The 27,896-nt window shown below is 56.9% G+C and overlaps 8 protein-coding genes across 8 annotated transcripts; 2 read left to right on the forward strand and 6 right to left on the reverse strand.

Moving 5' to 3' along the window:
- Nucleotides 1–723: 723 nt before the first annotated feature.
- On the reverse strand, nucleotides 724–2,266 carry TRAVEDRAFT_21669 (uncharacterized protein; the record flags this gene model as incomplete). Its single annotated transcript, XM_008041826.1, has 2 exons — nucleotides 724–1,074; nucleotides 1,127–2,266. 2 exons carry the CDS (start codon nucleotides 2,264–2,266, stop codon nucleotides 724–726), a joined length of 1,491 nt encoding a protein of 496 aa, XP_008040017.1.
- Nucleotides 2,267–5,614: 3,348 nt separating this feature from the next.
- TRAVEDRAFT_127555 (uncharacterized protein) lies at nucleotides 5,615–6,265 on the reverse strand (the record flags this gene model as incomplete). The annotated part of the gene is made up of 2 exons (XM_008042347.1): nucleotides 5,615–5,974; nucleotides 6,137–6,265. 2 exons carry the CDS (start codon nucleotides 6,263–6,265, stop codon nucleotides 5,615–5,617), a joined length of 489 nt encoding a protein of 162 aa, XP_008040538.1.
- Nucleotides 6,266–6,804: 539 nt separating this feature from the next.
- TRAVEDRAFT_49354 (uncharacterized protein) lies at nucleotides 6,805–8,901 on the reverse strand (the record flags this gene model as incomplete). The annotated part of the gene is made up of 9 exons (XM_008042033.1): nucleotides 6,805–6,838; nucleotides 6,895–6,919; nucleotides 6,974–6,992; nucleotides 7,054–7,108; nucleotides 7,181–7,439; nucleotides 7,494–8,330; nucleotides 8,381–8,443; nucleotides 8,496–8,797; nucleotides 8,849–8,901. The coding sequence occupies 9 exons, from the start codon at nucleotides 8,899–8,901 to the stop codon at nucleotides 6,805–6,807; spliced, it is 1,647 nt and encodes a 548-aa protein (XP_008040224.1).
- A 1,165-nt stretch (nucleotides 8,902–10,066) lies between these two features.
- Nucleotides 10,067–15,197, reverse strand: TRAVEDRAFT_30040 (uncharacterized protein). Its single transcript, XM_008041891.1, has 15 exons — nucleotides 15,023–15,197; nucleotides 14,949–14,966; nucleotides 14,666–14,893; nucleotides 14,118–14,613; nucleotides 14,048–14,068; nucleotides 12,936–13,987; nucleotides 12,684–12,875; nucleotides 12,518–12,632; nucleotides 12,324–12,464; nucleotides 11,799–12,273; nucleotides 11,449–11,744; nucleotides 10,954–11,385; nucleotides 10,787–10,899; nucleotides 10,534–10,728; nucleotides 10,067–10,478 (listed from the first exon to the last, which is right to left on the reverse strand). Exons 1-15 carry the CDS (start codon nucleotides 15,100–15,102, stop codon nucleotides 10,298–10,300), a joined length of 4,035 nt encoding a protein of 1,344 aa, XP_008040082.1. The 5' UTR covers nucleotides 15,103–15,197; the 3' UTR covers nucleotides 10,067–10,297.
- An 826-nt stretch (nucleotides 15,198–16,023) lies between these two features.
- Nucleotides 16,024–17,661, forward strand: TRAVEDRAFT_49356 (uncharacterized protein; the record flags this gene model as incomplete). The annotated part of the gene is made up of 3 exons (XM_008042034.1): nucleotides 16,024–17,130; nucleotides 17,187–17,547; nucleotides 17,609–17,661. 3 exons carry the CDS (start codon nucleotides 16,024–16,026, stop codon nucleotides 17,659–17,661), a joined length of 1,521 nt encoding a protein of 506 aa, XP_008040225.1.
- A 252-nt stretch (nucleotides 17,662–17,913) lies between these two features.
- TRAVEDRAFT_73070 (uncharacterized protein) lies at nucleotides 17,914–19,705 on the forward strand (the record flags this gene model as incomplete). Its single annotated transcript, XM_008042348.1, has 3 exons — nucleotides 17,914–17,976; nucleotides 18,028–18,454; nucleotides 18,516–19,705. A coding segment is annotated over exon 3 (1,185 nt), but the record flags the coding sequence as incomplete, so codon positions are not given.
- Nucleotides 19,706–21,799: 2,094 nt separating this feature from the next.
- TRAVEDRAFT_59584 (uncharacterized protein) lies at nucleotides 21,800–22,260 on the reverse strand. Its single transcript, XM_008042349.1, has one exon. The coding sequence runs from the start codon at nucleotides 22,250–22,252 to the stop codon at nucleotides 22,025–22,027; it is 228 nt and encodes a 75-aa protein (XP_008040540.1). The 5' UTR covers nucleotides 22,253–22,260; the 3' UTR covers nucleotides 21,800–22,024.
- Nucleotides 22,261–25,022: 2,762 nt separating this feature from the next.
- On the reverse strand, nucleotides 25,023–26,505 carry TRAVEDRAFT_65712 (uncharacterized protein; the record flags this gene model as incomplete). Its single annotated transcript, XM_008042350.1, has 2 exons — nucleotides 25,023–26,033; nucleotides 26,141–26,505. Coding segments are annotated over 2 exons (850 nt in total), but the record flags the coding sequence as incomplete, so codon positions are not given.
- Between the last annotated feature and the right edge of the window lie 1,391 nt (nucleotides 26,506–27,896).

The raw sequence follows: 27,896 nt of genomic DNA on the forward strand, positions 1-27,896 counted from the left end.
ATAGAGATCAATACGATGAGACGTGGCATAGAAATCAATCTAGTATCTAACCATTCACTCACACCAAGGAGTTCTGGTCTTGCGTGTCTTCGATATTTGCCAGGGGAGTTCGACACAGGGGAGGGGCGTCGCCAAATTTAAACTGCCAGTGATCAAGTACTGTGACGGTTCGGTCAGTCTACTACTTACACCCCTTGAAGAAACCCATCTCCTCACCCTGTCCTCTACTTGGAGCACTGACCAGTCGCGAGGCTTGAGCAAGACGGCCAATCCACGTCAGGTTGTGCCAGTGGGGGTCAAGAAGCAAGGTGTCGCCTGCCGTCTCGGATTCGGAGCCTTGAACTCGCCTAACACGCGTACTTCAGTGATGATTGGCGCTAGCTAGGTCTAGAGGGCGATAGCTCATAAGCTGCAGTAGCCGTAGATTGCAGAGCAGCATTTTATGTGCATGTAGCTCAAGGGTCACCGGTGTATCTGGCATGTCGTAGGAGGACGAATGGGTTGAAGTTGCGCGCAATCATACGGATAAATGTTGATATCACGGAAAATGCCGGGAGATCATAGCACTTGTAATGAGGACAAGTAGTAGCTTCAAACTCCAAAGAACTTCGATAGAATATGAACGCGACATACCATATAAGTATGTACTACACACTGAGCAGTAGCAGGATAATCCGAGCCCCTCTACCAATAATCATATCCACCTCTCGTAGGGTGCTGGCCCTAAATGTCCATCAAGTCTTCGCCATCCGAGTCACTGCCCCAGTATTCGTCGTCTGAATCGTCGAAATGATGGTCATCTGAACCCAGAGTGACTTCGCAATCTTCCCGGGTGCTATGATTACACAGGGCGACGGTGACGGACTGAAGCACGTCCGACACGACGCCCATTTCGTCTTGAATCCGATGTGCGTAGGCGTCTATGTCCCATCCATCCAGCATCACCTCCGGGTCGGCTGAGAGCGAGTGAGGTCCGCGTTTGCTGAAGGCGGGGCACCAGGAGAGATCGAGCTCGACTGTGACGGCAACTAGGGTCACTCGCAGTGGCTTGATGACATGCATGATCGCGGACTCCTGCAGACATGGTCAGGATATACTCTGTAGCTGCCCTAATAGACATACTTACTAAGGCTGCGGGGATGTCCGTCGCCTCATCAAGGGCGTCCACCTTGACGACGAGCTTGAGATGTCGGAGCGCACCGACCCCGTAGTGCGTGAACACCGACCAGAAGTCGGAGTCGAGCAGCCAGAATGCGCCGTCTATGGTGATCTGCAGCTGCAGCGGACGCGCACCACCCAGGACCGTGCGAAGCATCCCGGAATCCAGTCCGGCATCGATTTCTTTGATCACGACCTTAGGGATGTGTTTCGGGATGGCCAGCAGGTACAGCGTCAGGATGGAGCCACAGTAGCTCGTGAGCGATGTCCACGTCCCGAAAGTTTCTTGTTCGGACATGTTGCGCGCACGCCGTGGTCCGTATTCCGCCCCGTGGATACGAACAGCACAGTCTTGGGTGGATAGAATGCGCAGATTGGGGAATGTCCGCACGTAATGATGTACATGCCGGATTTCTGCGGCAAAGAGACTGAGATAGGTGACACTGGGGTACACTGGGCCGTCGGGTGCGCTTATAGAGCGTGCCATGGAGAGGTATTTCAGGGTGTCGGCGAAGGGGTATAGGTACCACATCAGATTCCTGTCCTGGAGCGATAGAATCCCACCGTCTACCTCGTTCATCAGAGACGGCAGCGAAACTGTGACCTCGTTCAAGGGGCAGTGTAGGCTCCTCAGCATGTTGATAGTGCGCAGTCCGGCGTTCGTGATTTCTAACAGCTCGAGCTTCGTCAGCTGGGCGATGGCTGCAGAGACGTCAGGATGTAGCCCCAGAAACTGCTCAGCACCATTGATGCACAGGTTGCGGAGGTCGCCATCTGCAGCAATTGCCCGAAACAGCCTCGCAAGCGCCATGCCGGTAGTCTCCGGGAACGCAGGGGGTCGCGGGGCATGAGGGTGATACGGCGTTGATAACTTCAGAGACCGAAGTAGCTTGATGCGGTACGTTGAATGGCCTTCCTTGAGCATGAAGGAAATAAAAGACCCAATTCTTGCGTCATCTTCGTCGAGAGACGCGCCGTTCGAGAGGAGACGTCTAGCACCATATTCCAGAAGTAAGGGACATGTTCCCATGAGGGAGCGCAGCGTTCCATGGTCCACGAATGACGCGATGCTCAGCAAAATGTCGTTGTTGAGTTGTGGATGAGTCATCTAGGGCTGCGTGTTATGAGATTGGACTCTGGGGATTAGATTCGAAGACACTTACAATTTGGTAAATGACTGTAGTGACGTCTATGAATATGCGTCGCCAAGATGGTCCCTATTGGAGGTTTGTGAGGCACTGTCCGGATTTGAAGCTGTACGAAATGAGGTAGCGGGAAAAACCAGCCTGATGGGAGGGGCAATATATATGTTTGTTGGAGGGATTTTGCCTGCGTTGGCGCGGACATCATCAAATACAAGGCCTTTGTATAGCGCCGCATCTAGTCTATAAGCCGTCGCGTGAGTGAGCGAGTACAAGGGAGATGAAGGCATGCGGGAGGGTACTAGGTAGACCTTAATGCGGTGCATGTGGTGGAAGAAAGACAAGGAGACCCATGTTACGTCGAGATCGGGCATTGCCACTCGAGCGCTGGTGGCCTCCCTCCAAATGGCACAATCGCAATAAACTTGAAAGCACGATCCCCTCTTTGCCTGTTACAATGGCATCTGAGCGTAGATGATCTCCTTGCACATGTTGATTGTCAGGATCACGTCGTCTAGTGACATCGAGATACGCGTCCTCCGAGTCGGAGTCTTGTCGACGAGCAGGTTCCTGTCCGTTGCGTATCGACCTGAACGGAGGGAGAATGATTCAATCAGAAAGACCTACACAGCCGTCCCCGTTCACCAGTACTCGCTTGTCCTCGACATAATTTGTTGAGCGTTAAGAGAGATGGTGAAAGGTATTTGCTCACGTATAACGATGCGACGCGCCACTTACATGGTTCTTCTGCCGACATCGGTTCAATCGCAACTCCGAAAGACGAGTCTAGTAGGTTCCAAAGAAGTTCAGTCCCATTGAATGGAAACGATGAGAGTGGAGAGTGAGGGAATGGTCAATGACCGTATGTCGACTGCAAAACCTCCTCTGACGCCTTCAAGCCTGGCAGTGCGTACACGGGGCCGAGCAGCACGGTCTCCTCGGCCCGCGTCCGATGCTTGGATATATGGAGCGCGACGGATTGGAGGGGCCCGGACGCGCCAGCCGCGCGCACACGCCGCGCGAACGCGTCCATGTCCCACTCTTCCAAGGCCTGCTCCAGCGCACCGAGCGGGTACGTAGCGACAGGGGGCTTCGGGGAGGTGTACGGTGCAGCATTCAAGGACAATGAGAATGAGCGAAGCGAGTGCATCGCCGATACGATATAAATCACGACATTATCCTGGGACAAGGTTTCAGCAAAGGGTGCATTGCATTGGAGAGTGTGTCACACATACCAGAGCACGAGAGAAGTCCATCGGGGGATCAGCCTCCTCCTCGTTTCGATGCTTCGGGCGAAGCGAGAACACCAGCTGCAGATGGAGGAGAGATTGCAGGGTTGGACGAGTCCAGGTGGCCAGGAAGTCGGCGTTGAACAGCCACCGTGCGCTGTGGGATAATAAGTGCATGTGTCGGGGCCAAGCGTCATCGACACATGAGCGCAGCATGCCTACTCCGTCGGGCTCGGACTCTTCCAGTACAAGATCAAGCGAATAGATACGGCACATGGGCGCGAGGGCGAAGAGCGTCGAGAGCGGGCCGTCGTATTGCCATAGGGAAGACCAAGTCCCATAACGTGCCTGCTCGCGCTGGTTCTTGCTTCGAAGTTGTTCATATGCGCCCAGAGTAGAGGAGAAACCATTGTCCATGTCGTTACAATCAAAAGTCGAGAGGCGTCGCAAGTTGGGGGATATATACACGTAGTCACGCGTACGAGGCTTGTCGATGGCCGCAATAACCAGGTAGACCAGAAGTGGATAGCGGGGGCCGTCATGCGTCCACCTGCAGCCATACGTAATCAGCGAGTGCAACGACTTTCGAGAGCCACGGAGGGCGTGGGTCAGCTTGCTGCTATCGAGGCGCGGTGGTGTAGTCTCTCCATCATACTCTTCTTCTTCTTCGTCTTCGCCATCATCGTCTTCGTCCTCATCGGACATGTCATCGTTGTAGAGATCCGTGCTGATGTCGGCAGTGTCAAGGGCGGACCGCGATTCCTTGAGCATCTTCGCTCCAAGCTCGCCAACGTCGGTCATATAGATGGATTTGAGTGTTCCTACCATTGACATGGCGCCCGCGAGATCAACGTCGTCGAGGTCCAAGATGCATTCGACCTGTTCAATGGTCAGGGATCGAAGGGAGCCAGCACGAGCGAGCGGAGCAGACGCCCGACTTCCAGTCTTGTCGCTCGTGGCTCCCCAGAGTCCCAGTCCCGCACCAGTTCCAGGTGGTCAAAGTGGCGAAGGCGGTAGGGGATATCGCGCGCAAGGAATAGCATGAAGGATCGGACCGCCGATTTGGCTTCGACGTCGAGAGTTACGCCTCTGTTGAGGAGTTCCTTCGCGCCGTGGTGATTGAGAGAGCGACATGTTCGCATGAGCTGACATATGGTCTCGTTATCGGAGACGGACAGAATGATCAGCTGGATATCGAGGTTTATACGTGCACCGTCCATCTGTATGGGACATGTTATGACTTCCGGAACAAGGTGATATGAGTAATATACTCACAGCTGAGTGGCTGACAACGCTCGGCGGTCTTGACGCGTATGAGTGGGGGCGACTCTGCACATAGTTCCTAGCCATCAGCAACATATATTTACACAGATTAATTCATCGCTTTTCACCTTTGGCAAAGCGTTGCATACGCGCGGATGAAGATCTGTGTGTCTATGACATTAGTTGACCAACCAAATTTCATTGGCACGGAACAACGGCTGTCGCAGGACCTGGCACGACTTGTTTAGATATATCCCAGTAGCGGCTTGTGCCAACGGGTGCCCTAGTAGGCGATCTCCGTCAAGACAAGAAACCCTGCTGAACATCGTGATCAATGGGGTTGAGATGCGTCGCGGGTAAGTCGACAACCAACTCACCTTGACTCTTTTGCAGAATCTCTACCATTTCTCATGCCGTCTTCCATGTAGTCTTCACAATATTGATGTTGGCGATAGGGGATCCGGAGATGATGGTAAGGAGTCAAGGACATGAATGCAGAAAGTCCTATACGGTATACCACCAAATTAGCACTTAGCGCTGGTCTCCCTCGTGGCACGGTCGCGATCATCCCTCTTCGGCGTCGGGCGCCGCGACCATTTCATTGGTGCGTCCAAATATTCATCCTACGCTTACAACTGACCATGGATTTTACGACAAACATATTCAAGGTAATCATAGGCACACTGTGACACATCAAAACGCCATTGACCTGAGTGATCCAGGAGGGTCCGACAGCTAGTAGATTTACGCTTTATGTACGCGTTGACAATCGTCCCTCTGAGGTCCTAGTACCATAGTCCAAACGTTCCACTACAACGACCGCTACGCCTGGCCCTCGACATACGCCTTCAGCCCCTCCGCCTGCGCGATGAAGCTCTTCTCCAGGTCGCCAGAGATGAACAGTTTGATCGCGTACGCGCCCGAGCCCGCGAAGATCTCGCGCGACTCGTACAGCGTCTTGCCGTCCTCAGTCGCGCTCACCGCCTGCCAGCGCTCGGCCTTCACGAACCAGCTCGGGAGCGTGCTGTTCCAGGCGACGCGGTGCAGGTCCGGCTGGACGTGAGTGATCTGCTCGAACACGGAGATCGTCGGGATCGAGTCGTCGAGCGACGGCGGGATGTGGACCTTCATGACGAGGTACGCGTCTTCCACCGGAGTCTGGTCGGGGAGCGGGTTCTTGTCCTTGTCCGTCACGACCTGGCTACGTCTGCAAGAAGGGCGATGTTCGTTCAGCGCATAAAGCGGAAATTCGAAACTAGCGAGACCTACACAAACGGGTTCCTGTCGACAGAGCCATTCGACATTAGCCGTCATCCCCGGTCCTCAAAAAATACAACATGGAACGTACCACTGAGGATAGCTAGGGAAGTCGATTACCGCGGCCCACACTTTCTCGAGCGGCGCGTCAATAACGATGGAGGCGTTGCCTTGGACCGGGCCGGTGTACGTCGGCGCGGGGAGATTGGTCGGCATGTCGTCGTCGGCGAGTGCTACTACAGCTAGACCCTCGCAATCAGTACAAAGCCCGGTACCAAGAGTCGCCTATACAACGACAACACCCACCAGTGTCGTCTGGGACTGAGCAACGTTGAACAAACAGCGTGAGTGTTGTATCAGCGAACCTTAACCCGTGCGAAGGACAAGAAGCTGCAGACCTGGAGATGCCGTAACGCCGGTGACTAAGAGGAACAGACAGCCCACAAAGAATGCAGCGAGCATACGGATGCCTTTGGACTCCATGGTATGGACAAGAAAGGAGCGTGTAGCGAGCAAGACGATCGCGCTCGACTCTTGGCGGGGAGGCGCGGCTTTATGTATGCAGGTACGAACGGTGAAGGCACCGCAAACATGTGCGCCGCCGGCAATGACGTCTAAAGAAGTATACTAGCGCAAGTAGCGATGGGAACATAGAACAAGTGACCGCGCGGGTTTTACCGCGATAAACATGCGCCATAGATCATAAGGAACCGGAGAAAGACCGCATATTCCGCCCCTCAAACCCCCAAACGGCCTCAAGCGAGAAGAAGTGAGATCGTCGTTAGCACGCTGTAGCCAAAGATGAGTCCACACAGCAAAAACGCGAAGTAGTCAAAGCTACTCACGACGACCCAATAATCATGAACACGTCTGCACGAAGGTCAGTGTTGTTAGCTTTGCGAGTACGAAGCAGCTGATACTCACATTGAATCAGGAAAAAGGCCTGTCAGAAATTAAGCATTCCATCAGCTACCGCCCACATGGCCCGCCGGCAAATGACGTACCGCCATGGTGTCCACATTCCCGTCGGGTGCATGGAGGGAAGACACGATCATTTGGCTGATGCGCGCACATGCAAAGTCAGCCTGACGGTGCGAGGCTCGCGCGAACACGTCCGCAAGGAACACTCACTTCACCGCTGCGGGCGTGCCGCTTAAAAGCATTGCCACGAACTTCTCCGCCCTGGCGTCGGCCGAAATGAGGCCCTGGTGCACCATCGCCTGGACGATGAACACGCCCATAACCGGGAGCACGATCATCTTCGCCGCGGTCACAAGCAGCATCGCCATGATGGGTAGGCGCGAGAGCGGGTGCGGAACCTTGATGCGTGCGAACGACGCGCCAAGGAGGATGAGTGCGAGTGGAACGACGATGGTGTCGATGAATTGGGCTGGGCAAAATGATCACCGTGCATTCGTGCCTTTCCGTATCAATGGGGACTCACCAGTGTCCATGACGAAGACCAGCGGGGGACGCCCGTCAGGCCCGTGCCAAGTCGGCCCACCCTGGGCGGATACATCGACAAAGAGAGCTTTCAGTGGGGTAATAAGAGCGACCGGAAGTGCGACTGAGATGGCAATCGTCACTGGCTTCACGAGCGCCGCGAGCGGATGAAAAATGGTGTGAAGCCAGTGCTTTGTCTTTGGGAACGACGGGTCAGCGTTTTTGGTAGGTTCGGCGACAGTCTCACTGGACGCGGAAGAGTGTGTCGGGCTCGCCGCGACTACAGTGCGTAGTGGGGTAGGTGGAGGAGGCCCGGCCCGTAGTGGAGACGACGGCACTGATGTCCTGAGGGATGAAGCAGGGATCGTGACCCGGAGGGGAGAAGATGGCATAGTCACGCGAAGGGGAGACGGGGGAACAGAGCCCGGAAGCTTCCTCGACCGGAACGTCGACACTGCGGACCTACGCGATGTCCGTCTTGCGAGCTGGATGTCCGAGTCTGGCTCGGTTTCGTCGGTTATCACAACCTTCGGGATATTTGAAACGGGGGCGTCCAAGACCTCGACTGACACCTTGGCCTCCTTTTCGTAGTAGGGGTCCTCCTCGTCTTTCTTGACATAGTCGATGACCAGAGGAGGCGGCGGGGTCGCAGGGAGGCGCAAGATGTAGCGTGCGATGAGGCCGCCAATGGGCTTTTCCTTCCAGGAGACGTGGCGCTCTGCATCCTCTCCCTGAGGGACGCCCGGAAGATAGTCCCACGAAAGCGAATGGGCACCACCGCAGACCCAGAAGCATACGTGGTAGCAGACAGTGAAGATCGACACGTATGAGACGCCCACTATCAAGAATATGAGCACCACGTGGGCGAGATATCTACTGGATACGTACGAGCGGGGTCAATAAGAGGGTTGAATGGCGGCTGTTGCATGACCGAGAGCACGATGGCATTTGCTGCGGCAAAGATTGCGTTAGAAGGTGAGAGAATGATCAAGCCGGTACTCACGAAGGTTGCCCCAATTGCTCATACCCGTCATGATCACTATGCCCTGCCAGAAGTTACGCGGGACGTAGCAGACTTCTCGTATGATGATGCCCATGATGAAGCCGCTGAGCATGTAAATCGAGGCGATTAAGATGACGGGTCCTAGCGCGGAGATATTCTGAGGCGTGAACGATGGCACTATGTTTGCAAAAATGAGCGCGGGGAGCGCAATGTTCATGCTGATTATCGACAGCCCGCGAGAAGCGGCTGGTGGGAACATGTCCATTTTGACTAGGACGTAGCCGCATATGAGCGCAGCAAACCTAGAAACAAAGGTGAGCAGGAGGTGAGAGTCGAGTGGCGAAAGGGCGTACGTCTTGATTAGAGGCATGAAGCCAGAGTAGATTAGAACGCCTGCAGAAACCATGGTAGCGAGATGTAGGATGGCTGTGGTGAGTGGGCAAACCGGCTCCGAGACGGGTGCCGTATAAGTAGACGTTGACAGTACCTCAAAGCGTAGCACCACTCGTGAATCCGGAGCGGCAGCATACATGCGTTCTACGCCACAAAGCAGGGACGTATGTGCCCCGAGTCATGATCGTCCTCATTGGACCGCTATGCCGTGTTCGCAAAACTTGACATGCACGAAGGCCTGTTGGCCCGGTGCTGGTTGCCTGCTGGACGGTGTCAGGACATCCCGAGTGAATCTAAACATATCCCGCACCATGCGTTAACGCTCCTTTCTGTGGCTCCACAGAGGGCCTCGCCGTATGTCCCTGGCCACTCTCTGCGCGAGAATTGCTGTTCTGACATGTGCAGATGCGGTCATTATGCTGCAGGGTGAGAGTCTGCGACAGTCGAGGCGACATGTCGGAGAGTTGTGGTTCGCAAACCCTGTAAAGGTGAGCCTCAATAATCTCCGCGGAGGAAAGACGACTACCATATAACGGCGACGGAGGAGGTGACGAGGCTGCGCCCGTCTGCGAACCTACTTTCGGAGGACTTGGCGGTGGGAAGCGCCTGCGGCGGAGTCTTGCGGGGTGGCTGGTGGCAGTGATCTTGGATCCTCGCGTGGGGAGCCGGCCGTTCTGGCCGTTCAAACCCCGTCGGAGATGGGCGGACTTTGAGCGGGCCCGCGGAACCTGCCCAAGTCGACGACCACCTCCTGGTACACACCCCGTCGGGTAGCCCGAAAGTGAACTCTCTCAGTCCGGTGTGACCCTAGAAGACGTACACCGCCCGGCGAATGGGCTTTATGGGGGCCTCCGACCAATCAGGCCGGAGCACCCCATCATCACCATCACGGTGCCGACGGTCTGTCCCTCTTTGGCAGGCGACCTCGTTCAGACTTCACTCAAGCATAGCACACACGCCCCTCGTGGCACACACGATGTGCACGCATGCAATGTCTAGAAGCTATTTATGTCACTGAATAGCCTTTGTAGAACATGAGGCGACTTACTACTTATTCCCATGTTTGAAGTTGTTTCATAGCTTGTTGGATTGTCATCCCTGAATCCGGTACCGATGCCTAATGGTCAGCCGCGTCGCCTTAGTGTAAGGGCACACCACACGAGATACATCGCTGTTGTCGTAAGTGCATTCCGGGGCTCAACTGTTCGGAGATTAGCGAGTATACAAGGGAGACGTGAGTTGCATGGCAAAGCAGCGAACACAGTAATAAGGAAAAAGGAACATAGACGGGCAAGAGAGTCAGCTGCGCAGCTAGGTGGGCAAGAGGTATAGTATGCGTGGTATCCATCCCAGGAAGCCAAAGGATCTGCCCGACAAAGAGACACTCATAAACACGAAAGAGATGGCGCCTACGAGGACTTGGGCGGCAGTCCCGGCACGGGTGGTATGGAGGGCACGGGGGGCACCTGCGGTTGTTGGCGCGGCCGCTGCAGCTTCCGCTTCTCGACCTCCTTCGCGTGCGCGTCTCGCTCCGCCGCGAGGCTGTTCAGCGCCTGCAGCTGTTGCGCGATGAAGTCCGAGGTGTTTGGTCTGCGTCGCGCGCTGTCAGTGGTAGTTAGGCAGGCGCACGTACGCAACGACGTACCGCATGCGGAGGATTCTCAGGATGGTCTCCCCGTTGCTGACCTCCTTTTCCTTCTCCTGCGCCTTCTCCTTCTTGCGGTTCTTGATCGTGCCGAGGTTGCGCTGCTGATACACGCTCTTGGCACGTTTCTTGACCGAGGGTGACGCACGTAAACTGTGTTGCATCATACGCACGCACTCCTCCATGAGTGCATCGCTGAGCAAGTCCGTTAGCAGGGACTCTTCCGCGTAGGCAAACAGGGTAGCGGACTCACGTATGCCAGTCGTAGTAAAGTCGAATAGACAGCACGTCACGATACTTCTGGTTCTGGAGTGCCTCCAGAGATATTGGGCCCTCACCACCAGCGTGGAAGTAGTCCCGCAAAAACTATGCGCAACAATCAGCAACGCTCGGAGCCATTCGGGGAGCGAGCGACGTTACCCTCAGCCACTTGAAGACGATGTCGACCTCTTTGTCGCTCAAGGGCTTCATCTCGCTCTGCACGTCCGACAGTGGCGGGATGAGCAGGCCCTCAATGACGTTCAGGATCTCCTTCCACACGCGCGACATGACCATGTCCTTCGTCGCCTCGCTCAGGTATGTGTTGAGCGTCGACAGGTTCGCGTCGAAGAAGTCGAAGAGCGGCACGATCGCCTGCTCGATCTCGACGTCCGTCAGCGCCTCGGGCCTGATGCGTGGCTTCTCCGCCTGCGGCAGCGGGATCTGCACGTCGTCCTTGGTCCCGAGAGACCCGAAGAGCGCGGTCACGTTGCCGAGTGCCTTGTTGTAGTCGATGCTCCCGCCAGTCTGCGTCGACTTGATCAGCGTCTTCAGCACAATTCTTGATAAGCATTGCCGGATGTATGGCGACATCTATGGGCGACAGCAGTTGCGTTAGTTCTCACGTGTGGGTAGTACTTACGGGCTGGGACGTGCCTTGTCAATGAACACCCGAACCATGTCGTTCTCGGCGCGCTTCAGCGAACGGAACGCACGTCCGAAGTAGAACTGCAGGTCGTCCTTCTCGCCCTCCATACTGACACGGAGCAAGATGCGACCCTGGGTATCCATGTCCATCCACAGGTCGTGCGTCAGGAAGTCGCCGAACCGCTTCGGGTCCAGGCAGAGGTAGGCACGACCCACTGTGTCGTGCTTGCCCACCAATGCGCGATCGCGCACGCTGATCATGATCCACAAAGGCTTTTCGACCGAGAGATCGAACGACTCGTCCCCTAGGACCTACGTTAGCCGAAGCGCGCAGGCAGCAGCACGAGATATCAACTTACATCGAGGGTTGAGCGTCTCGTAGATCGTCCGCGTCTTCGCTAGCCGGTTGCCCTGCTCATCGCTGAGCGTCACGAACGTATCCAACTTCGACGACGGGCTGCTGTCCAGCGGTACGAGCCCCTCCGCGATTGCGACCTTGACGGTGAAGAGGAAGCGGTCGCCGCGGTCAACCTTCTCCGGGACGGGAGGCGCGCTCTGCTCCAGCACGTCCATCTTCTTGTCCGCCTCCATCTGCGCGTACATGTTGTCGAGTAGGCGACGCGCGGCCTCGATATTGTTCAGCTTCACGCACGACTCGGGCTGGAACGTGAAGGCCTCGATTTTCTTCTCGCTCCGGTCCGTGAGCGACTTCGCCTTCTCGAGCCATGCGGACGACTTCTGCGGCTGGATGTACTCCGTGGGGCGCGGGAACATCTCCGTCATGAAGAGCTCCTCGATGGTGGTGCAGTATTGATTGAGGGCTTTACTGATGGTCTGCAATTCGGGTGAGCAGCGCACCCAGTAGCGTTTGGGACGTGCCATACCTTGGACAGACTCGTGAAGAACCGCGCCTCTTGGTACTCGTCGATCCACTCCAAGTCCTGCAAGAACTGGATTGGACTACGTAGCGAGTCGAACAGGTCGACGATTGACGAGCTGTGGCCTTCCTCGCCTTCTGCTTGGAACTGGGTCATTCGTCAGTGTACGCTGTCAAGTTCTGAACGCCAGTAGCACAAACTTTGTCGGCTGCGATCGCCGCCTGTACCCACTGCGTCGTCTTGTTGTCGGTGTTCACCAGCCACTGCCGCACGTACGGCTCGAAGAATCCACCGAGGTCGAACTGGATCTCCCCACTACCACACCGCAAGTCAGAACGGGATAAAGCAAAGTTGACAAAGACGTACTTTGGACAGAATGCCTTGTACATCCCAAGGAGGGTCTTTGTCCGGCGGTAGAGCGCAAACACGTCCTGAATCGGAACGTCTGGTGTCGGCCCGTTCATCGAGTCCTCGAATAGTCGCTTCTTCGAGTCGTCCAAGTCCATGAGGAAATGTGGTATTTGCACCTCCAGCATCAGCGAGACGATGTCAAGGTGGCTTCGCGCCCGTCAGTAGCTGGCGATTTCCAACGCGGCTTCATATTTCCAGTCAACTCACCCAAGAATAGGCTCTGGGAAGCGCTTGTCGAGCAACTTCGCGTTCTTCTCGATCTCGTCGGTCATGAGGAGCATCGGCAGCGCACGATTGACCCCCGGTGCCGCTTGCAGCTCTTGCATCTTCTGCCCGTAGAATCGTGCAGACACGTCCCGTACCTGAACTTGGATGTCCTGCAGTCGTGCGGATACATCGACATCGTATCGCTCCAATAGCCCGCTTTCCCGAACTGTCTCCAGAACGGACAAGTACGGCGCGACGTCGGACTGCTTGAGATGTGGGATGCCGTCGAGAGAATGGTATAGCTGCGAGAGGAAGGTGCTGAAGAGACCGCCATAGATTTGCGCGAGGTAGTCGACGTCTTGTGTGGGCCACTTCTCCAACTCGATCTCGGTTGTCACACGAGTGATGTTCGCAAGCGCCTCTGGAACGCATTCCAATGGCACTTCGTTACGCTCGTAGAACTGGCGCACGATATCCAGGAAGCACGCGACGCGGTACGGCTGTCCTATTCGCCAGCGTAGCGCACACTCGTTGATGAGCTCGATATGCGACGCCGACAGGATCCCGAGTGAGACCTCATCGTCATCGCCCACCGCAGGACTCAACATAGCCTCGAGGTCGGCGGTAATGCAGTACTCCAGGAGACGCTTGTAGTACTTCCGCGGGTTAGGGGGTATAAACGTGAAGTGGAAGCCGACCTGGATGTCATCATCTCCTTCGAACATGTCATCGGCAGTACTCGGTCCGAGAGAGGCAACGGAGTGGCGGCTGCTGATAGATGCATGTCGCTGTGTTGCCGAGGTAGAATATACGGACTCTGGTCGACCGGAGGTGTACAAGGACCCGGGACGAGCGCCGTTGGCCAGGGTGGGCGACTGGGCGTCGGAGGGTGTTGATTTGGCGAGTTCCGGTTTGAAGGAGACCATTGCGACCATGAGTTGCGAGAGATGCGACGTTTCGAGGGCTCGCCAGTACTGCCACGCGGCTTCGCTGTCAAAGTCCTCTCGGCGGAAGGGGAAGGGTGCGCCGGCGTTGATGTTCTTGAGGCAGGTCTGTGGGCATCATGAGTACCAATTGTACCGTGCTTGGAAGATGGTCATATCAAGAAATACCTTGAGATCGTTCAACGCAGCCTGCGAGGAGTTAGTTGATGTGCAGACACGGTCAGAGAGAAACACGCACCTTGTCTGTACAATATGAGGCCATGTCCTCGATCTCCTTTTGTACAACATTCACAGGCAGCTTGAATAACCGCGCAGCGGTCAGGACCAGCGGCATATCACTGGCCTGCATACTGGCCCGCTTCGAGGATCCGACAGAGTCCCTGTTCGAAGTCGATGGAGAATCATACCCGGAATCCGAGTATGCCGGCTGGGCAGGTGCAAGTTTCGTAATGTACATCTCCAGGCGGGCAGTGAGCTCGGGCGAGACGTGGCTGATGTGGCGAAGACAGTCGCGGAGAAGGCGGACGAACTGCGCGATGTGGTTGTTCAGCTCAACCTTCCACCCGTCTCCTTGTAGCGTCGGCTCCTTCTTGAGAACGTTGGTTGCGTTGGTCGCGAACATCAATATAAGTTCCTCGATCTTCCGGTTCTCCTTCATCTGTCTCCGGAACGTCTCGTCCTTGACTTGTCCGTAGAAGACGGCCATGGTGCGCCGGATGAGCTGGTCGGAAAAGCTGTGATCACGATTAGCTGTCCTCCGGGCTGAAATCGCAGGACTGAACGTACGCAGGATCCCTGCCCATAGCGATGTCCTGCAACTTCTGCTCTAACACCTTGATCAGGTCCTTCGGGAAGCGCACGCCCTTCTGGCCATCGCGGAAGAGGTCGCCTATCGAGAAGATCGAGTTTGAGAGCGCGCCGTGTATCCTTGCGGAGTAATCTCTCTCCCGTTCGCGCTCAGGTTCTGCAGGAGTTGACTCAGCAGGTTTAGGTTGCATCGCGTAGCTCAGTAGACTGGTTATGCGATTAGTGCTGGGGCGAAGTGCATGGCTTAGAATCGTGGACTCACGCTACCCTCAGCACAAAGCTTTACATATCTCCATGAGTACTGCGCACGAAGATTGGAGAGATATAACGACGGACTTCATGAGCTCCTCATCCGACACCCGAAACCGGGAAGCCCGTCTCTCGTGCATAGAGCCAGCATAGCTTCGCCTGGACATGAGATCAAGCGGCGCGCAGATGGTGTAGCCTGTTCAGAATATCGTGTCGTCCAGCGAGAAGGCGGAAGAGCTGTCCAACAAGTTTGAGTCCAAGATGGTCCTCGCGGTAGCAGAATGAGAAGGCGAATCGCCTTAGCGCTGGATGATGGTGAAGAGCCCGGTGAGGCAGTTCGCTGCGTAGTAACTCATCCGGGCCGTATTTTGACCATTCATTGCCGCACACACGGACTGTTGACTCTATCGATGTCCTGGCAAATAGAATGGTGCTCACTACGCTCATCGTGTACCTGATGCTCTGGTACCTCGCGCTGTATTATTCGATATTGCATAGACGCCCAAGATCGACACGACTAGGATTAGCGCTTGGCGATATCGCCTTGCAATTAATAGCCGCATCTCTCCAGGTTGCTTTCGGAACTTCCTCCATAACATAGTCTTCACACTCGCTCGACACTCACCAAACTGTAGGACAGAGGACATTTATGAAGACACTCATATCCGACCAACGACTAGCCATGTTTCAGCATCTTTTAGCTCGTGCTTTACAAGCAATGTTGTGTTCATGCTGCAGCGAGGCCCTCGAAGGTCGTCGCCACCCAATGCAATCGCCGTTCAGGGCGTTTGTTGTTCGTCTGGTCTGTCAGCCTTCATCCATATTCAGTCCCAGAAACAACGAAAACAAAGAATAAGGCGTACCATCAGCTCGACGCGATTTCTCTGTTGTCGACGTGGGTGGCGGGAGGTGCTCCCCCAGTCTTTATAAGATTTGCAGTTGGCGAAGTACGTTTTCATAGTCCTTCGCACACTCTCTCACTCTCGAGCACTGAACAGTCCTTAGATATCACTACGCGGCAGTGTACGTCCAGTCTCACTAGTATGACATGGTCGGCATGAGCGCCTGCTCATTCTGTGTCATCCTAGATGGAACTCCCCGAGCCTTACTTGAATGTCAACATTCTGCTGAAGATCATGCACCTTGCGGATGCGAATACTATCTGCGCCTTTATGCAAACACGCAAAGAATTTTACAAGATGGGGGTCGAGTATCTCCTGCAGGATGGCGTCTCCCTCACGACAGACGCACACATAGAATCCTTCGACGCCTTCATCCTCACGGACCCATCTTCTCGTCTTTCTCTCCTCCGTCATCTCACCCTCGCGAGGAGCCCCAAAAATTCCACCAACTCTATCTGGTCCGGATTGTTGATCAACAAACTCTTCAGCAACCTCGCCGCGCACGGCCGCCTTCTCACCTTGACGGTGAGATACAGCGAGGACCTCTTGTGCTCATGGGAAGAGCTCCCCCACACGGTCGCCCGGCTTTCGACTCTTGAACATCTCAAGATCACCTCCGTGGGACCCCAAGGCTTTCTGATGCTCGAGAACTTGTCCTCTTGTCTCCTCAGCGCCCATATCTCCGTTAACGAAGAACTCTGGGACGAGGAAGAGAGTTTTCCTGCTCTGGCCCTGTCGTCCAGTTCGCGCAATTCCATGCAGCGCATGAGCCTGAGTGGGTTCTCGGGCTGCTGGCCTCCCAAGGTACCATTTCCCAACGTCACATCCCTTACGCTCAGGCGCGGGCGCATCCCGCGGATGTTGGAGCTGGTGCGGTGCTTCCCCAGCCTCCGCGAGTTACGCATGCTCTTCGTCGACATTCTTCCAGGCGAATCTCTCGCGGAGGAGCGCGTTATCAATCAGGAGCAGCAGCGGCGTTTTGGCACATTGACGTCTCTGCGCCGGTTCAGCGGCTCATCTAGGGCTCTCTTCGTGCTCGCCATCCAATCCCACATCCCAAGCCTGATGTTGCACGACGAACACCCTATTTTTCAACTCCCAAAACTCAATGTAGCTCTACAACACGCGCGGCCGCTACATCTAGAGCTATCCATGTCCACCGGCGCGTCCCTCATCAACCTACACTACCTCTCTTTGTTTGTGGCTCCGGGGATGGGCGATCATCTCTTGTCACTCTGTCTCACGCTGTATATTCGACCCTTCGAAAAGAACTTGGACACCAAGAAGGCATGGGTAAGCATACGCCTCACCATCTTCTCCCCATAACATTGAAGCTCATATATAGATAGGACTTCATCGATCGGATTGCCGCTTCCTTGACGCAGCTCGAGTCCTTGGACATCACCTTCGCACTCTGTTTTTCTGTGGCGACAACTAGACCAAACCTCCGCTTCGTTGAGAAGCTGACAGAAGGCTGGAACCTCGACTCCATGGCTCAACACCTCTGCTACAACCGCTACCCGAGGCCTCCGAAGTCGGTCACGCTGTCATTGCTAAATCATCGGACTCGCGGGAACCAGAAGGCGCAGGTTGGTCCGGTGCGCACACCTGAGATTCCATACGGAAGAGATGTACGCGATCTCTTGTTCCATGAAGACGACGAGCCGTGCACATTTAAGGTACCGCCGTGCATTGCGGAGGCTATGAGCAGTGTGTTTGGCCGTGGAGGCTCCTTTGATGGGCAGCTTACCCTGCGTTGATTTGCGGATAGAGGTTCAGGAGAGACGGGAGCTTGCGCACCTATGGAGCATCATTCGTCCCTAGTTGTGTATATATATACTGAACGGTGTGCCCGATGGGTCATGTATATAGCCCGCCCGGTGCTATGTGGAGTATCAGGATGACGAGTGCGATGGATAGCGACCTGCTCAAAATCGTTGGAGACGGTAGCAGACCCACCAGTGTACTGAAGCTTGAGTTCTACTTACGCGGCGGCGCCTTCGCCTCCTCATGAGGCCTCAGGCCTCAGCGGTCGCTGAACGGGCGCTTTATGATTACTACACTCACCTTCGCTCCCCCATCTTGAAGCTCTTCCCCAACTCGTCGCCTTCCAATATGAGCCCGCAGAGTCCGCTGAAGGTATATCTGGTGCATAAAGTCCTTTGGACCAGGTGGCTGAAGAAGGCTAAGCCGTGATCATCGGTGCTAGTGGCGTTGTGCGTTACAGCGCGTTATGCGATGGGTGTCGAATACGTGGACTCGGACTGCAGACGGTGTGTCATCTTTTTCCGAGTTGTTCGCGGCGCATTCATCCTACGACGGTCATCCGGGAGCTCGGGCATATCCTATGAGAACTTGCTCTCAATACATTGAAGAAGCTCATCTCTAGTTCAAGTAGTCGGCGTCATGCCCCTCCCTCCCAAGGTCCGTGATTAACACAAGTTGCCTGCGTACACCAAGTCGCAGCGCCGACCTTGGCTGCGGCTAAGATGTCTAGCGTGCATATCACAACAAAGAGTTCATTTGGTACTGACCAGTATATAAGCCTACGTTCACTCGTGATTCCATCTCTCTTCCTCACGGTACACACGAGCCACTCGGAGTCTTCCGACAACTAGTGAGTTCCAGTGTAATCTATCTCTTCTTCAACTAACGTAGAAGCACCCTTCTTTCGCAAGTAGACATGAATAAGCCACTTCTCAACGACGATGTGTTGCTTCATATCATTAGCTTCTGCGACACCATGGACCGCCAGACAGTCTGTACGCTCATACGGACGAGCCGCCTATTCCACCACGCGGGCGCGCGGTACCTCCTCGTGGACGGAGTTTCCCTCTGCAACGAGCAAGTCGAATCCTTTATTCAATTCATGATCGCGGACGGCGACCACCGGTTTCCCCTCCTGCGCACACTCACCCTCTCCGCCACGACGCTGCCGCTATTCACGGGGTATATCCTCGCACAGCTCTTTCATCGGCTCGCCAGAAAGGGCGCCCTCTGCTCTCTCAAGTTGGATGACGCCGAAAGCCTTCTGCGCTCCCACCCCGAGCTCCCGTATGCGATCGCCGAGCTTCCAAAGCTGAAGTCGCTCTGCATGTACCAGAGTGGGCGGCACGGGGGGACGTTGATGAAGCTCCTGCGGTCTGAGCTTGTGTACGCCAATCTGGGAACGCCATACCAGGTTTTCATGGGACGCGACGATGACGGCCAGATTGAAGACCGCGAGGACGCCGACGCGGCAGTCGTTGACAACGATGGACCTAGCCAGGGGGATGACGACCTGATCACCGCGCTGCACCAGTCGTGCCAGTCGCTCAGGGAGTTGCGTATGACGTTCGCCAGCGACTACAGCCAGGCGCAGACGCTCGTCTTCCCCAACCTGACCTCGCTCACCCTCCACGCGGGCCTTCTCGACGCGCCGGTCACGGGCTACTTCTCATGCATGTTCCCCAACCTCAAGGAGTTCGAGGTATACACCTTCAACCCGGATCACAAACCGTTCGGTATCTTAGACTTCGCTGACCGTCGGGACGACAACATGGACAACCAGGCGGAGTGTAAGAGGTGGCGCACGCTGCGCTACTATGACGGGACGCTCGAGGCACTCTTCAGCCTCGGGATTGAGTGCCGCATCGACTGGGTGAAGCTCAAGTCTGAGGATAGCGCGCTCGACCCCTTCATGCTTTCGGAGGCGTTGCAAGAAGCTCGACCGGTCCATCTGTGCTTGGAGTTCTGGGGTGTTTCTTCGTTTCTAGACGAGGAGTTCCTGGAGATCTTCGAGGAAGAGGGCGTCGAGAGGCTTGAAACGTTGGAGATCAGTGTATATGCCGCCGACGGCGAGGAACACCTTGATGCGATGGGGATACTTGTAAGTGGCAGTGTGGCAAATAAAATGAATTCCGACTGATGTACCGCGAATAGGACGCCGTAACGTCTAGGATTGTGGCCCCCCTGCGCTACCTGAAGGAGTTTTGGCTGGATATCGAGTGCGACTTCTTGGGGTACTATGGCCCCGGCCCCGTATCAAATGGAAATACGTCCTTAAAGCGGGCGCTGCATAAAGTGGATGGAGATGACTTCGCAGAGCGTCTCGTGCAAGCCAGCGCGGCTGCCTCCGGGTCTTTGGTATCTGTCTCAGTCAAGCTGCCGACTTCCTACAAGAAACCCAAGAGGGGCGGTCGCGGTGTGTTTGGGCCGCCAATCCGGGAGTTTCACTCCGCGTATGATGCGATGGTCAACGCGACTCACCCGCGAGACGAGGATGACAAGAAGGCGTGGTCGGGTGTCCGTAGGTTCATCTGATTACCTTCGGTTGAAGCTGGTATAGTTCGGCGGGTCGAGAGAATCATCATCAAGTCGGTGCAGTACGACGACGCTATGATCGACGTTAATGGTGTTTGAGTTCTCATGGTTGATACCTTCTTACTTATGTACCCCGTGGCTTCGCGCGTGATTCGCCTCAAGTTGAAGACTTCCACGTTCTAGGTGCGAAGTGTTCCCTCTACCATAAGCCTTTACTCACCATTATCACAGCATAGGCAACCAATATATCATATCAAGGCAAATGAGCTATCTTCACTACGGCACCATGCCCTTCGAGCGTGTGATACGCAAGCGTTTTCGCCTTGAACCCGCGCACACGAGAACACCTGTGTCTCAGCCTGTTTGTCTTGTGATAAACACGCATGAGCGTGATATACGTCGACAGGTCCTTGACCACCGCTGGACGCTTTGGCGCACAAGGTCCTAACAAAGTGTTCATTCCACGCTGACAGCGTTTAAATCCCAGAACATTTGCGCCTCGCTTGGGTAGCGATCTCCCTCCCGATCTTCCCGCATTCGCGAGCCATTCCTAGCCGACAGAAAACAAGTGAGTTGCAGTATAATTCGTCGCTTCCTCGGCTGATACTGGAAATGTTTTCCTTTCATAGAGAGATTGCAAAACATGAACCGCCCACTCCTCAACGATGACGTCCTTCTTCAAATCATGGGCTTTTGCGGCACCATGGACCGCAAGACGGTCTGTACGCTCATGCAGACCTGCCGCCTTTTTCACCACGCGGGCGCGCGGCACCTCCTCGCGGACGGCGTCTCCCTGCACAACGAGCAAATCGACTCCTTCGTCAGGTTCATGTTCGCGGATGGCGACTACCGATTATGCCTCTTGCGCACGCTCACCATCTCCGCCACCACGCTCCCTTTCTACACAGGCTACAGTCTCGCTCAGCTCTTCCGGGTGCTTGCCACCAAAGGCGCGCTCCGTTCGCTCAAGTTGCACTATGCCGACAGTGTCCTGCGCTCAAACTACGAGCTCCCGTACGCTATCGCGAAGCTGCCGACGCTCAAGTCGCTGTGCATGCACAACGTTGGTTCACACGCAAGGAGGTTGTTGCGACACTTGCGGTCCGAGCTCGTGTACGCCAATCTGCGGCTGCCGTATCAGACCTTCACGGAAGACGAAGACGAGAAGGTCGTTGAAAGCGAAGACGAAGACGGCGACGCGGACACCTTGATCGCTGAGCCTTATAAATCCATTACCGAGGGCGACGATGACTTGATCGCTCTGTTGCACAGGTCGCGCCACTCGCTCAGGGAGCTCTTGATTACCTGCGCCCATGATTACAGCAAGGCGGAGGCCATCGTCTTCCCCGAACTCATCTCACTCACCCTCTACGTCACCCGGCTCGATTGTCCGGTCACGGGTTACCTTGCACGCACCTTTCCGAACCTCCAGGAGTTCGACACGCACAGCTTTAACCCTGAGCAGGAGCCGTTTGATATCGACGAGTTCGACATATGCCGCGATCGCAACGAAGACAACCAGCTGGAGCACGGTAGATGGCGCGCGCTCCGCTACTACGAGGGCACGCCAGAGGTTCTGTACGGCCTCGGGATCTCGTGCCGTATCGACTGGGTGAAACTCAAGGCCGGGGACGGAGAGTTCGAGCCTTATATGCTTGGGGAGGTACTGCACGATGCTCGACCCGTCCATCTGGACCTGGCGTTCTGGAATACAGACTGGTTCCGGGACGAGGAGTTCTTGGAGATCTTCGCCGAGCAGGGTGCGAGGAGGCTGGAAACGCTTCACATCGAGGTGATCGCGGATGAAGGCGAGGAGCACCTCGATGCGCTACGGATTCTCGTAAGTCGCTGTGTCGCTGAACAGAGAGGGCGTTGACTGATTGCGCTACGAACAGAACGCGGTGGCATCCAGGATCGTAGCTCCGCTTCGATGCCTGAAGGAATTCCGGTTCACTCTAGACTGCGACAGCTTCTTGCCTAGCGGCCCCAACTCGATATGCGCGACTCCAACCCCCTTGGAGCTAGTGTTGCGCGAAGTGGACCTGAACGGCTTCGCCGAACGTCTCGTGCAAGCTAGCGCGGCGGCCTCTGGATCGCTGGCGTCCATTTGCATCAAGCTGCCGTCTTGCTCAACGAGCCTGAAGAAATGGCGACGTGGTGAGTGCGGACCGCCTACCCGAGACTTCCACGTTGCGTATGGGGACGAGCTGAATACCACCCATGTGTGGGATGAGGTCGACGAGAAGGCGTGGTCGGGGGTCCAGAGGTTTCTTTGAAGAGTGGGGGCGAGCACTGGTGGCAGTCGACGAGGGAGGCGGTCCCTTGCGAGTCGGCATAGGCAGTATGATATACACTGATAATTTCATTTTCTCCCTTTTCTTGCCTGTGGTTTTGCGCGTGATTTGCTTATAGATGTGCATGTGAAGCTTGAGGCCTTGAGGACTGACACGTTCGGATCCAGGTACGACGTCTTCCCTCTGTTACTCACACACGCTCACCATTCTTGCAGCAAGATCACCATGCCGCACGTTGGCGTTCCTTGCCTCCTCGTGCTCGCCTGATTATATTGGTGTCAACTTTCTCAATCACGGCCGTCCGCACACGGCACTTCTCCCTCCCTGCGCGCAAGTCATGGGTATGCCTCTGCCGCATGTGCACGCATATTGCAGTAGTTCCTGAACTCCCATGGTGTCGGGAAAGCACTACAGAGCAGTCTCATCGACGTCCGGATCCTCCTCCCAGGCGAACACGATGGTTGGTAATGTGCACTTCTCCATGTGTATACGGCAGACGCGGGTCCCCGTCGGTGAAGCGTACTGAACACATTGTCACCGTAGCGCTCTGGGCGAGGTCGTAGCTTGCCGGACCGCCCTATTCCCGGGCATCATTCTGTGAGCACTACGCCTTCCGTGTGCCTCCGACTCACTGACCGCGCCGAGCTCCGTAGGTTTGCCTGGGGCGATTGGCTACGGAGAGGCACCGGGATCCTGGACCAAGTGCGAGGCGTCCCGCTCGGAAGTCGTGGCTACAGCTTCCTCGACCGCTGACTTCCGAGCGTGCAATTCAGTAGCACGCCGCTGGTCACTACAGCATACGAGTGTACGACATCCTAGGCTCGACTGCGTCCAGGCCTGCACCACCACCACCACCACCACCACCACCACCGACATCATCCATGACTTCACCACAGGCTGAGCTCGAACCTCTCGAGGCTCGCAATGCACCCGCGGCCAAGCTGAGATATCTAGAATCTCAGTCGTGCATCTGGGGTCCGAACGCAACGCGCATACAACCGCTGCCCGGTACGCATTCGGCGACTCGGAGGGGTCCCGACCTTCTTGAAGTTCTTGGGCCTTGGTGCGGCCCCTCTGGCTGCGCTCCGCGGCGCGCCCTGTCCCTGTCGATATGGGCCGGAGACGCGCTAGGGGGGGGGGACCCTCGGAGTCGCCGAAGATCGTAGTACGCACCCCAATCTTCCTCTCTTCATCTTCTTCCACATCCTTTTCCCCCGCAGCTGAGTGCTATGATTGAGAAGCGTGTCCCCTTCCCGCTATTGACCGCTGCCAGTTAGCAACTGCGCTGCGCAGATTCGAGGCTCGCATCCGCATCTCGCCCGAACCCGAACCCAGCGGACTTCGCCGTCGCCACCGTTGCCAGCCCAGCCCGACGAGAGCATCTGACCCACTGGGAGACAATCCTCCGCCGGAGTCCGCCAGACTGTGATGGCAGACTCACGTGAGCGATAACCAGGGAGATAACAGGAGGCACCTACCTTTTGAGGCAGGTAAGTCGAGATAAACCCGTAATCAAGCGCCCTCCTACCGGGCGCTACTGAACTCATTATGGGCGGTGGAAATGCAAGTAAATAATAATCAGAAAGATTCTGCACGCGCGCGGGAGTATATAATCCTCTCCTGAACGTCAATAAGGGTGAGCGCAGTGCCCGCGTTGCTCGCGCGAGGTCGCGCGAGGTATACGAGGTAATTGCGACCTCGCGACGCGCGGCGCGCGAGGCGCGACTTCGTGCGCAATGCGCGTGCCCCCCCCCCAAACATTGTTATCGCGCGCGCGTCCCTAGAAACTGCTTCAGAAACATGTTTAAAGTATTATCACTCTCAAATAGAAGCTGTACAAGTATGAGCACCGTTATAGCATCCCTCACAAGTTAATAAGATTAGTAGTAAGGTTTTACTCCTACTAGTACCTCTCTATGGCTTCAAACCTGTCCCAAATATTGTAGAAATGTGCATAAATCTTATAATTTGAGGTTGCGAGCACCACTGTGCTTGTTTTACGAAGTCTAACTAGCCAGGAGTAGATACTACAGTGTTCTCGCCGGGAGTATGAACGCGAGGCGCCCAGTGGAGGCATTACCATATCAGGGCGTTTACGGCGCTTACATTACTATCTGGCCACCGGTATATAGGAGGCGCCGAGGGCCGGCTGCCAGAGTCTGCCGGAAAGTCGCAGTCCCAGCGGGTCAGATGGTTTGAGCCCGACCTCGACGTCTGCCATCACTGAGCGGCGGAAGGGCGTGTGTATCGCTGCGGGCCCGGGATCTGCGCACGCAATGGCATTTGCCTTCGCCATCACGGGCAGGACGCTAGCACGCCTCCGTGCTTATTGTTTGATGATACTCGACTCGGCGTACTTAGGTCGCCCGAACGCGACACTTATTCTGAACGTCTGATGGCCGCGGTGCGGTTCACATGGGTCTGCCTCGCGAGCTTGGCGTTGTATATTGCCGCACCAAGGCCCAGGGGAAGCTGAACATATGCACGCGCACGGGTCATGTCAAGCAATTTATGTACAAGGCACACGCTCGACTTCATGTCGCGAACTTGTAGGCACCAACACACCTCACACATAATAAATGGAGCAAGAAAAGCATCGTGCACCTCCCCCCCTCGGTCGGAAGGGAGGCGCAGCCAATCCATTACGTCCGCCGCGGCGCCGCCTCGCGCGTACTACAGTCCATAAGCTATCGATAGCCCTGCCAGGCCTACTCTACACATTAGTCGCGCGCGCCCGTTGGCCGTGGGCCTCGGACGGGCGCCGCCTTTTCGTCTACGCGTATCGTACTTTACAGTCGACCCGGCCGCACCACACTCGGCACTCAGCACGCCGGGTCGGGGTAAGGGGGGTAAAGCGCAACAGAGGGGGTATGTACAACATCTTCATTATCATCAGCGGGTGGATGTGTGAGTCCGAGCGGAGGGGGGGGGGCATGAGGCGGGAGGCGTGCCAGGCACGCTCTGCGGGCACACACGCCCGTGCGAGACGCGCACCGGGTGGGGGACGCGCCCCTCCCTCCCGAGGGTGCAGGCTGCCAGATCGTGGGGGGTGCCAGGGCAGGGGTGCTCTTCCTCTCCGTCGCTCCGTCGCTCTCCGGGCCCGGGGCCGGACGTTTCAGTTTCGGAGGGGAGGTGATTGAGGGAGCCCGCGGCAAGATCGGATGTGCGGGCGGGGGATCAGAACCGCGCGAGCCCCTCGTCCTCCTCCGATATCGATGAGAGCGACGAGTGCCGCGAGTGCGGGCCGCGCCAGCCCCGCCGGGAGAAGTACGGGTTGTTCGCCGCGGCCGCGGACACGGCGGGGGGCGAGAGGTCGCGCACGGGCGACGTCGAGGGCGCGGGCGAGGTGTTCGGCGAGCGCGAGGGGGACGTGCTGTAGAGCACGTCGCCGCCCGCGGGCTGCGGGGTATACGCGGCGGGGGCGGCGGCGGCGCGCGGGCTTGCGGTGTAGATGACGTACGGCTCGTCGGATTCGTCCAGTTCGTCGATGGTGTCGGGGCGGCGCGCGTAGCCGCCTTGGGGAGGGGGGTAGTCCCACGAGGCGGCGGCGGCGTCCGCTGCGGCGATGATGTCCTCCCAGGAGTACGTACGGGCGCGTTTCTAGGGGGCAGGCGCGCAGAGTCAGCATTGCTTGTTCGACGTGGGAGAGTCCGCGTGCCTCGGGCACAGCTTGGCGGGATGGGGAACAAGAACTTGAAGGGACTTACGGGGATGGAGGCAGGCTGGTCGCCGCCGGACGACACTCTGCGCGTCCACTCTCTCCGACGGAGGAACTCGACGCGGTCCTTGCGCTGGGTGAGGCTCTCCGCGGACTTGCTCTGCTTGAGCTTGCGGCCGTCGCGCGTGTTCTGCGGGCGTGCGGGGAGGTAGAGGAGCTCGTCGGGCGTGGTGTTCCAGATGTCCGGGGCCGACGCGAGACGCGGAAACTGGATCGCACTGGAGGAGGAGGCCATGGTGCAGAAAGCCGAGCTCAGCGGGTGCAAGATGATCGGGGACGGGCACGACGATCGGGAGAGCGAGGAGGGCCGGACGAGGGAGGGGCGAGGAGGGGGCGATAGGGAGGGGGCTCACGCGGAGGCGAGGGTGGAGAGGGCATGGGGACGGGTGGAGGACTAATATATGTCGGAGGAGGAGTCGCCCCTGTTGCCAAATCGAAATGAGCGGACGGAGGCGATGAGTCAGGGCGCCTTCCCCTTCGCACGTTCCCATCCCCCATGCCGTCACACCCCGCGTCACTCCCTGCACGCCGCCGTCCGGCCCAGCGCCCGGCCTCCGTCCCGCGCCCTCGCCGACGCGGATCCGCCCTCGATCCTGCCCCTCCCGCTCGCCGTCGCGCTCTCGGGGCGCACCGTCGTCCGAAGCCTCTTTTTTCATGCGCTGCGGTGCGCAGAGGGCACACAGGACGGCGAACACTGCGCACGCGATGCTCGGCTCGAGGACTGGACGACCATCACGTGCACAACGTACAATGCTGTGCGGCGTCGGCCGGGCACCGAGGAGCACTCCGAGGCCGAGTGTACGCAGGCAGTCTGTCAACTCTATTTGAGCCCCCAACGTTATTCAACACCGCGCCCACCAATCTATCAGCGCGCGATCCTCTCCCCGCCGAGCTTGAGACATTGCACGTCGCCCCCATGTGCACCCGCAACGCCGCCCGACCGCAGAAGGCGCGTCCATCCAGGGCCAGAGCCTCCCGCGCGGGCCCGCGTAGTATCACCCATCCGGCGCTGACAGATGCCAAAACACCGCGGTTGCGCGAAGGTCTGCCACCCTGCAGCAACGTGTTCCGGTCCTCCTCGGCCTCTTCTCACCGCGGCCTTTTTTGATCGTAGCTTCCACCGCACCCCGACACGTTGTCCCGCAGAACCGTTCAAAACATATCCTTTTGCGAAACGGCGCGGCCACATATGTACGCGTATCGGCGTACACACTCATCATACACCTGCCGGCTATGTCCACACCTGGGTGTGATCTCGGCCGACGTTATATCGCGACCATAATATCCAGATGTCGATGTCAAAATAGCACCCTGGGCTACACCGTGCAGCGCTCCGTCGACCACCTGCCCTCGCCCTCCCACCCACACCGCAGCCTAGGCCACAGATGCGCAGGCTTCCCGTCTTCGAAGCCCAACGCCACCACACACAGCCCGTGGATCTCCCCCAAGAGTCCCCCGAGAGATCCCGCCCTCAAAGTCGGCTGATCTGTACTCTATCCCCGCAGCGCCCCCCGCAGCCCTGGCGGCAGGCGCTTACGGGGATATCAATGTGCGGGTCTGCGGCGCGGCGCGCAGGTGGCCGTGTCTCCTCAGCAACCGGGGGCGCGCACGAGAACGAGAATAGCACAATGAGCCAGGACAGGAATACACACCATGACCCCGGTCCCCTGCCCTGGAAGTTGCCACGGCCAGGCCCCGCGTTCGAATCGGAATTGCGCGTAGCGGTTGGGCGGGGGCTGCGCCGC

Source organism: Trametes versicolor (assembly GCF_000271585.1).
Source record: "Trametes versicolor FP-101664 SS1 unplaced genomic scaffold TRAVEscaffold_8, whole genome shotgun sequence".
Classification (NCBI taxonomy): domain Eukaryota; kingdom Fungi; phylum Basidiomycota; class Agaricomycetes; order Polyporales; family Polyporaceae; genus Trametes; species Trametes versicolor.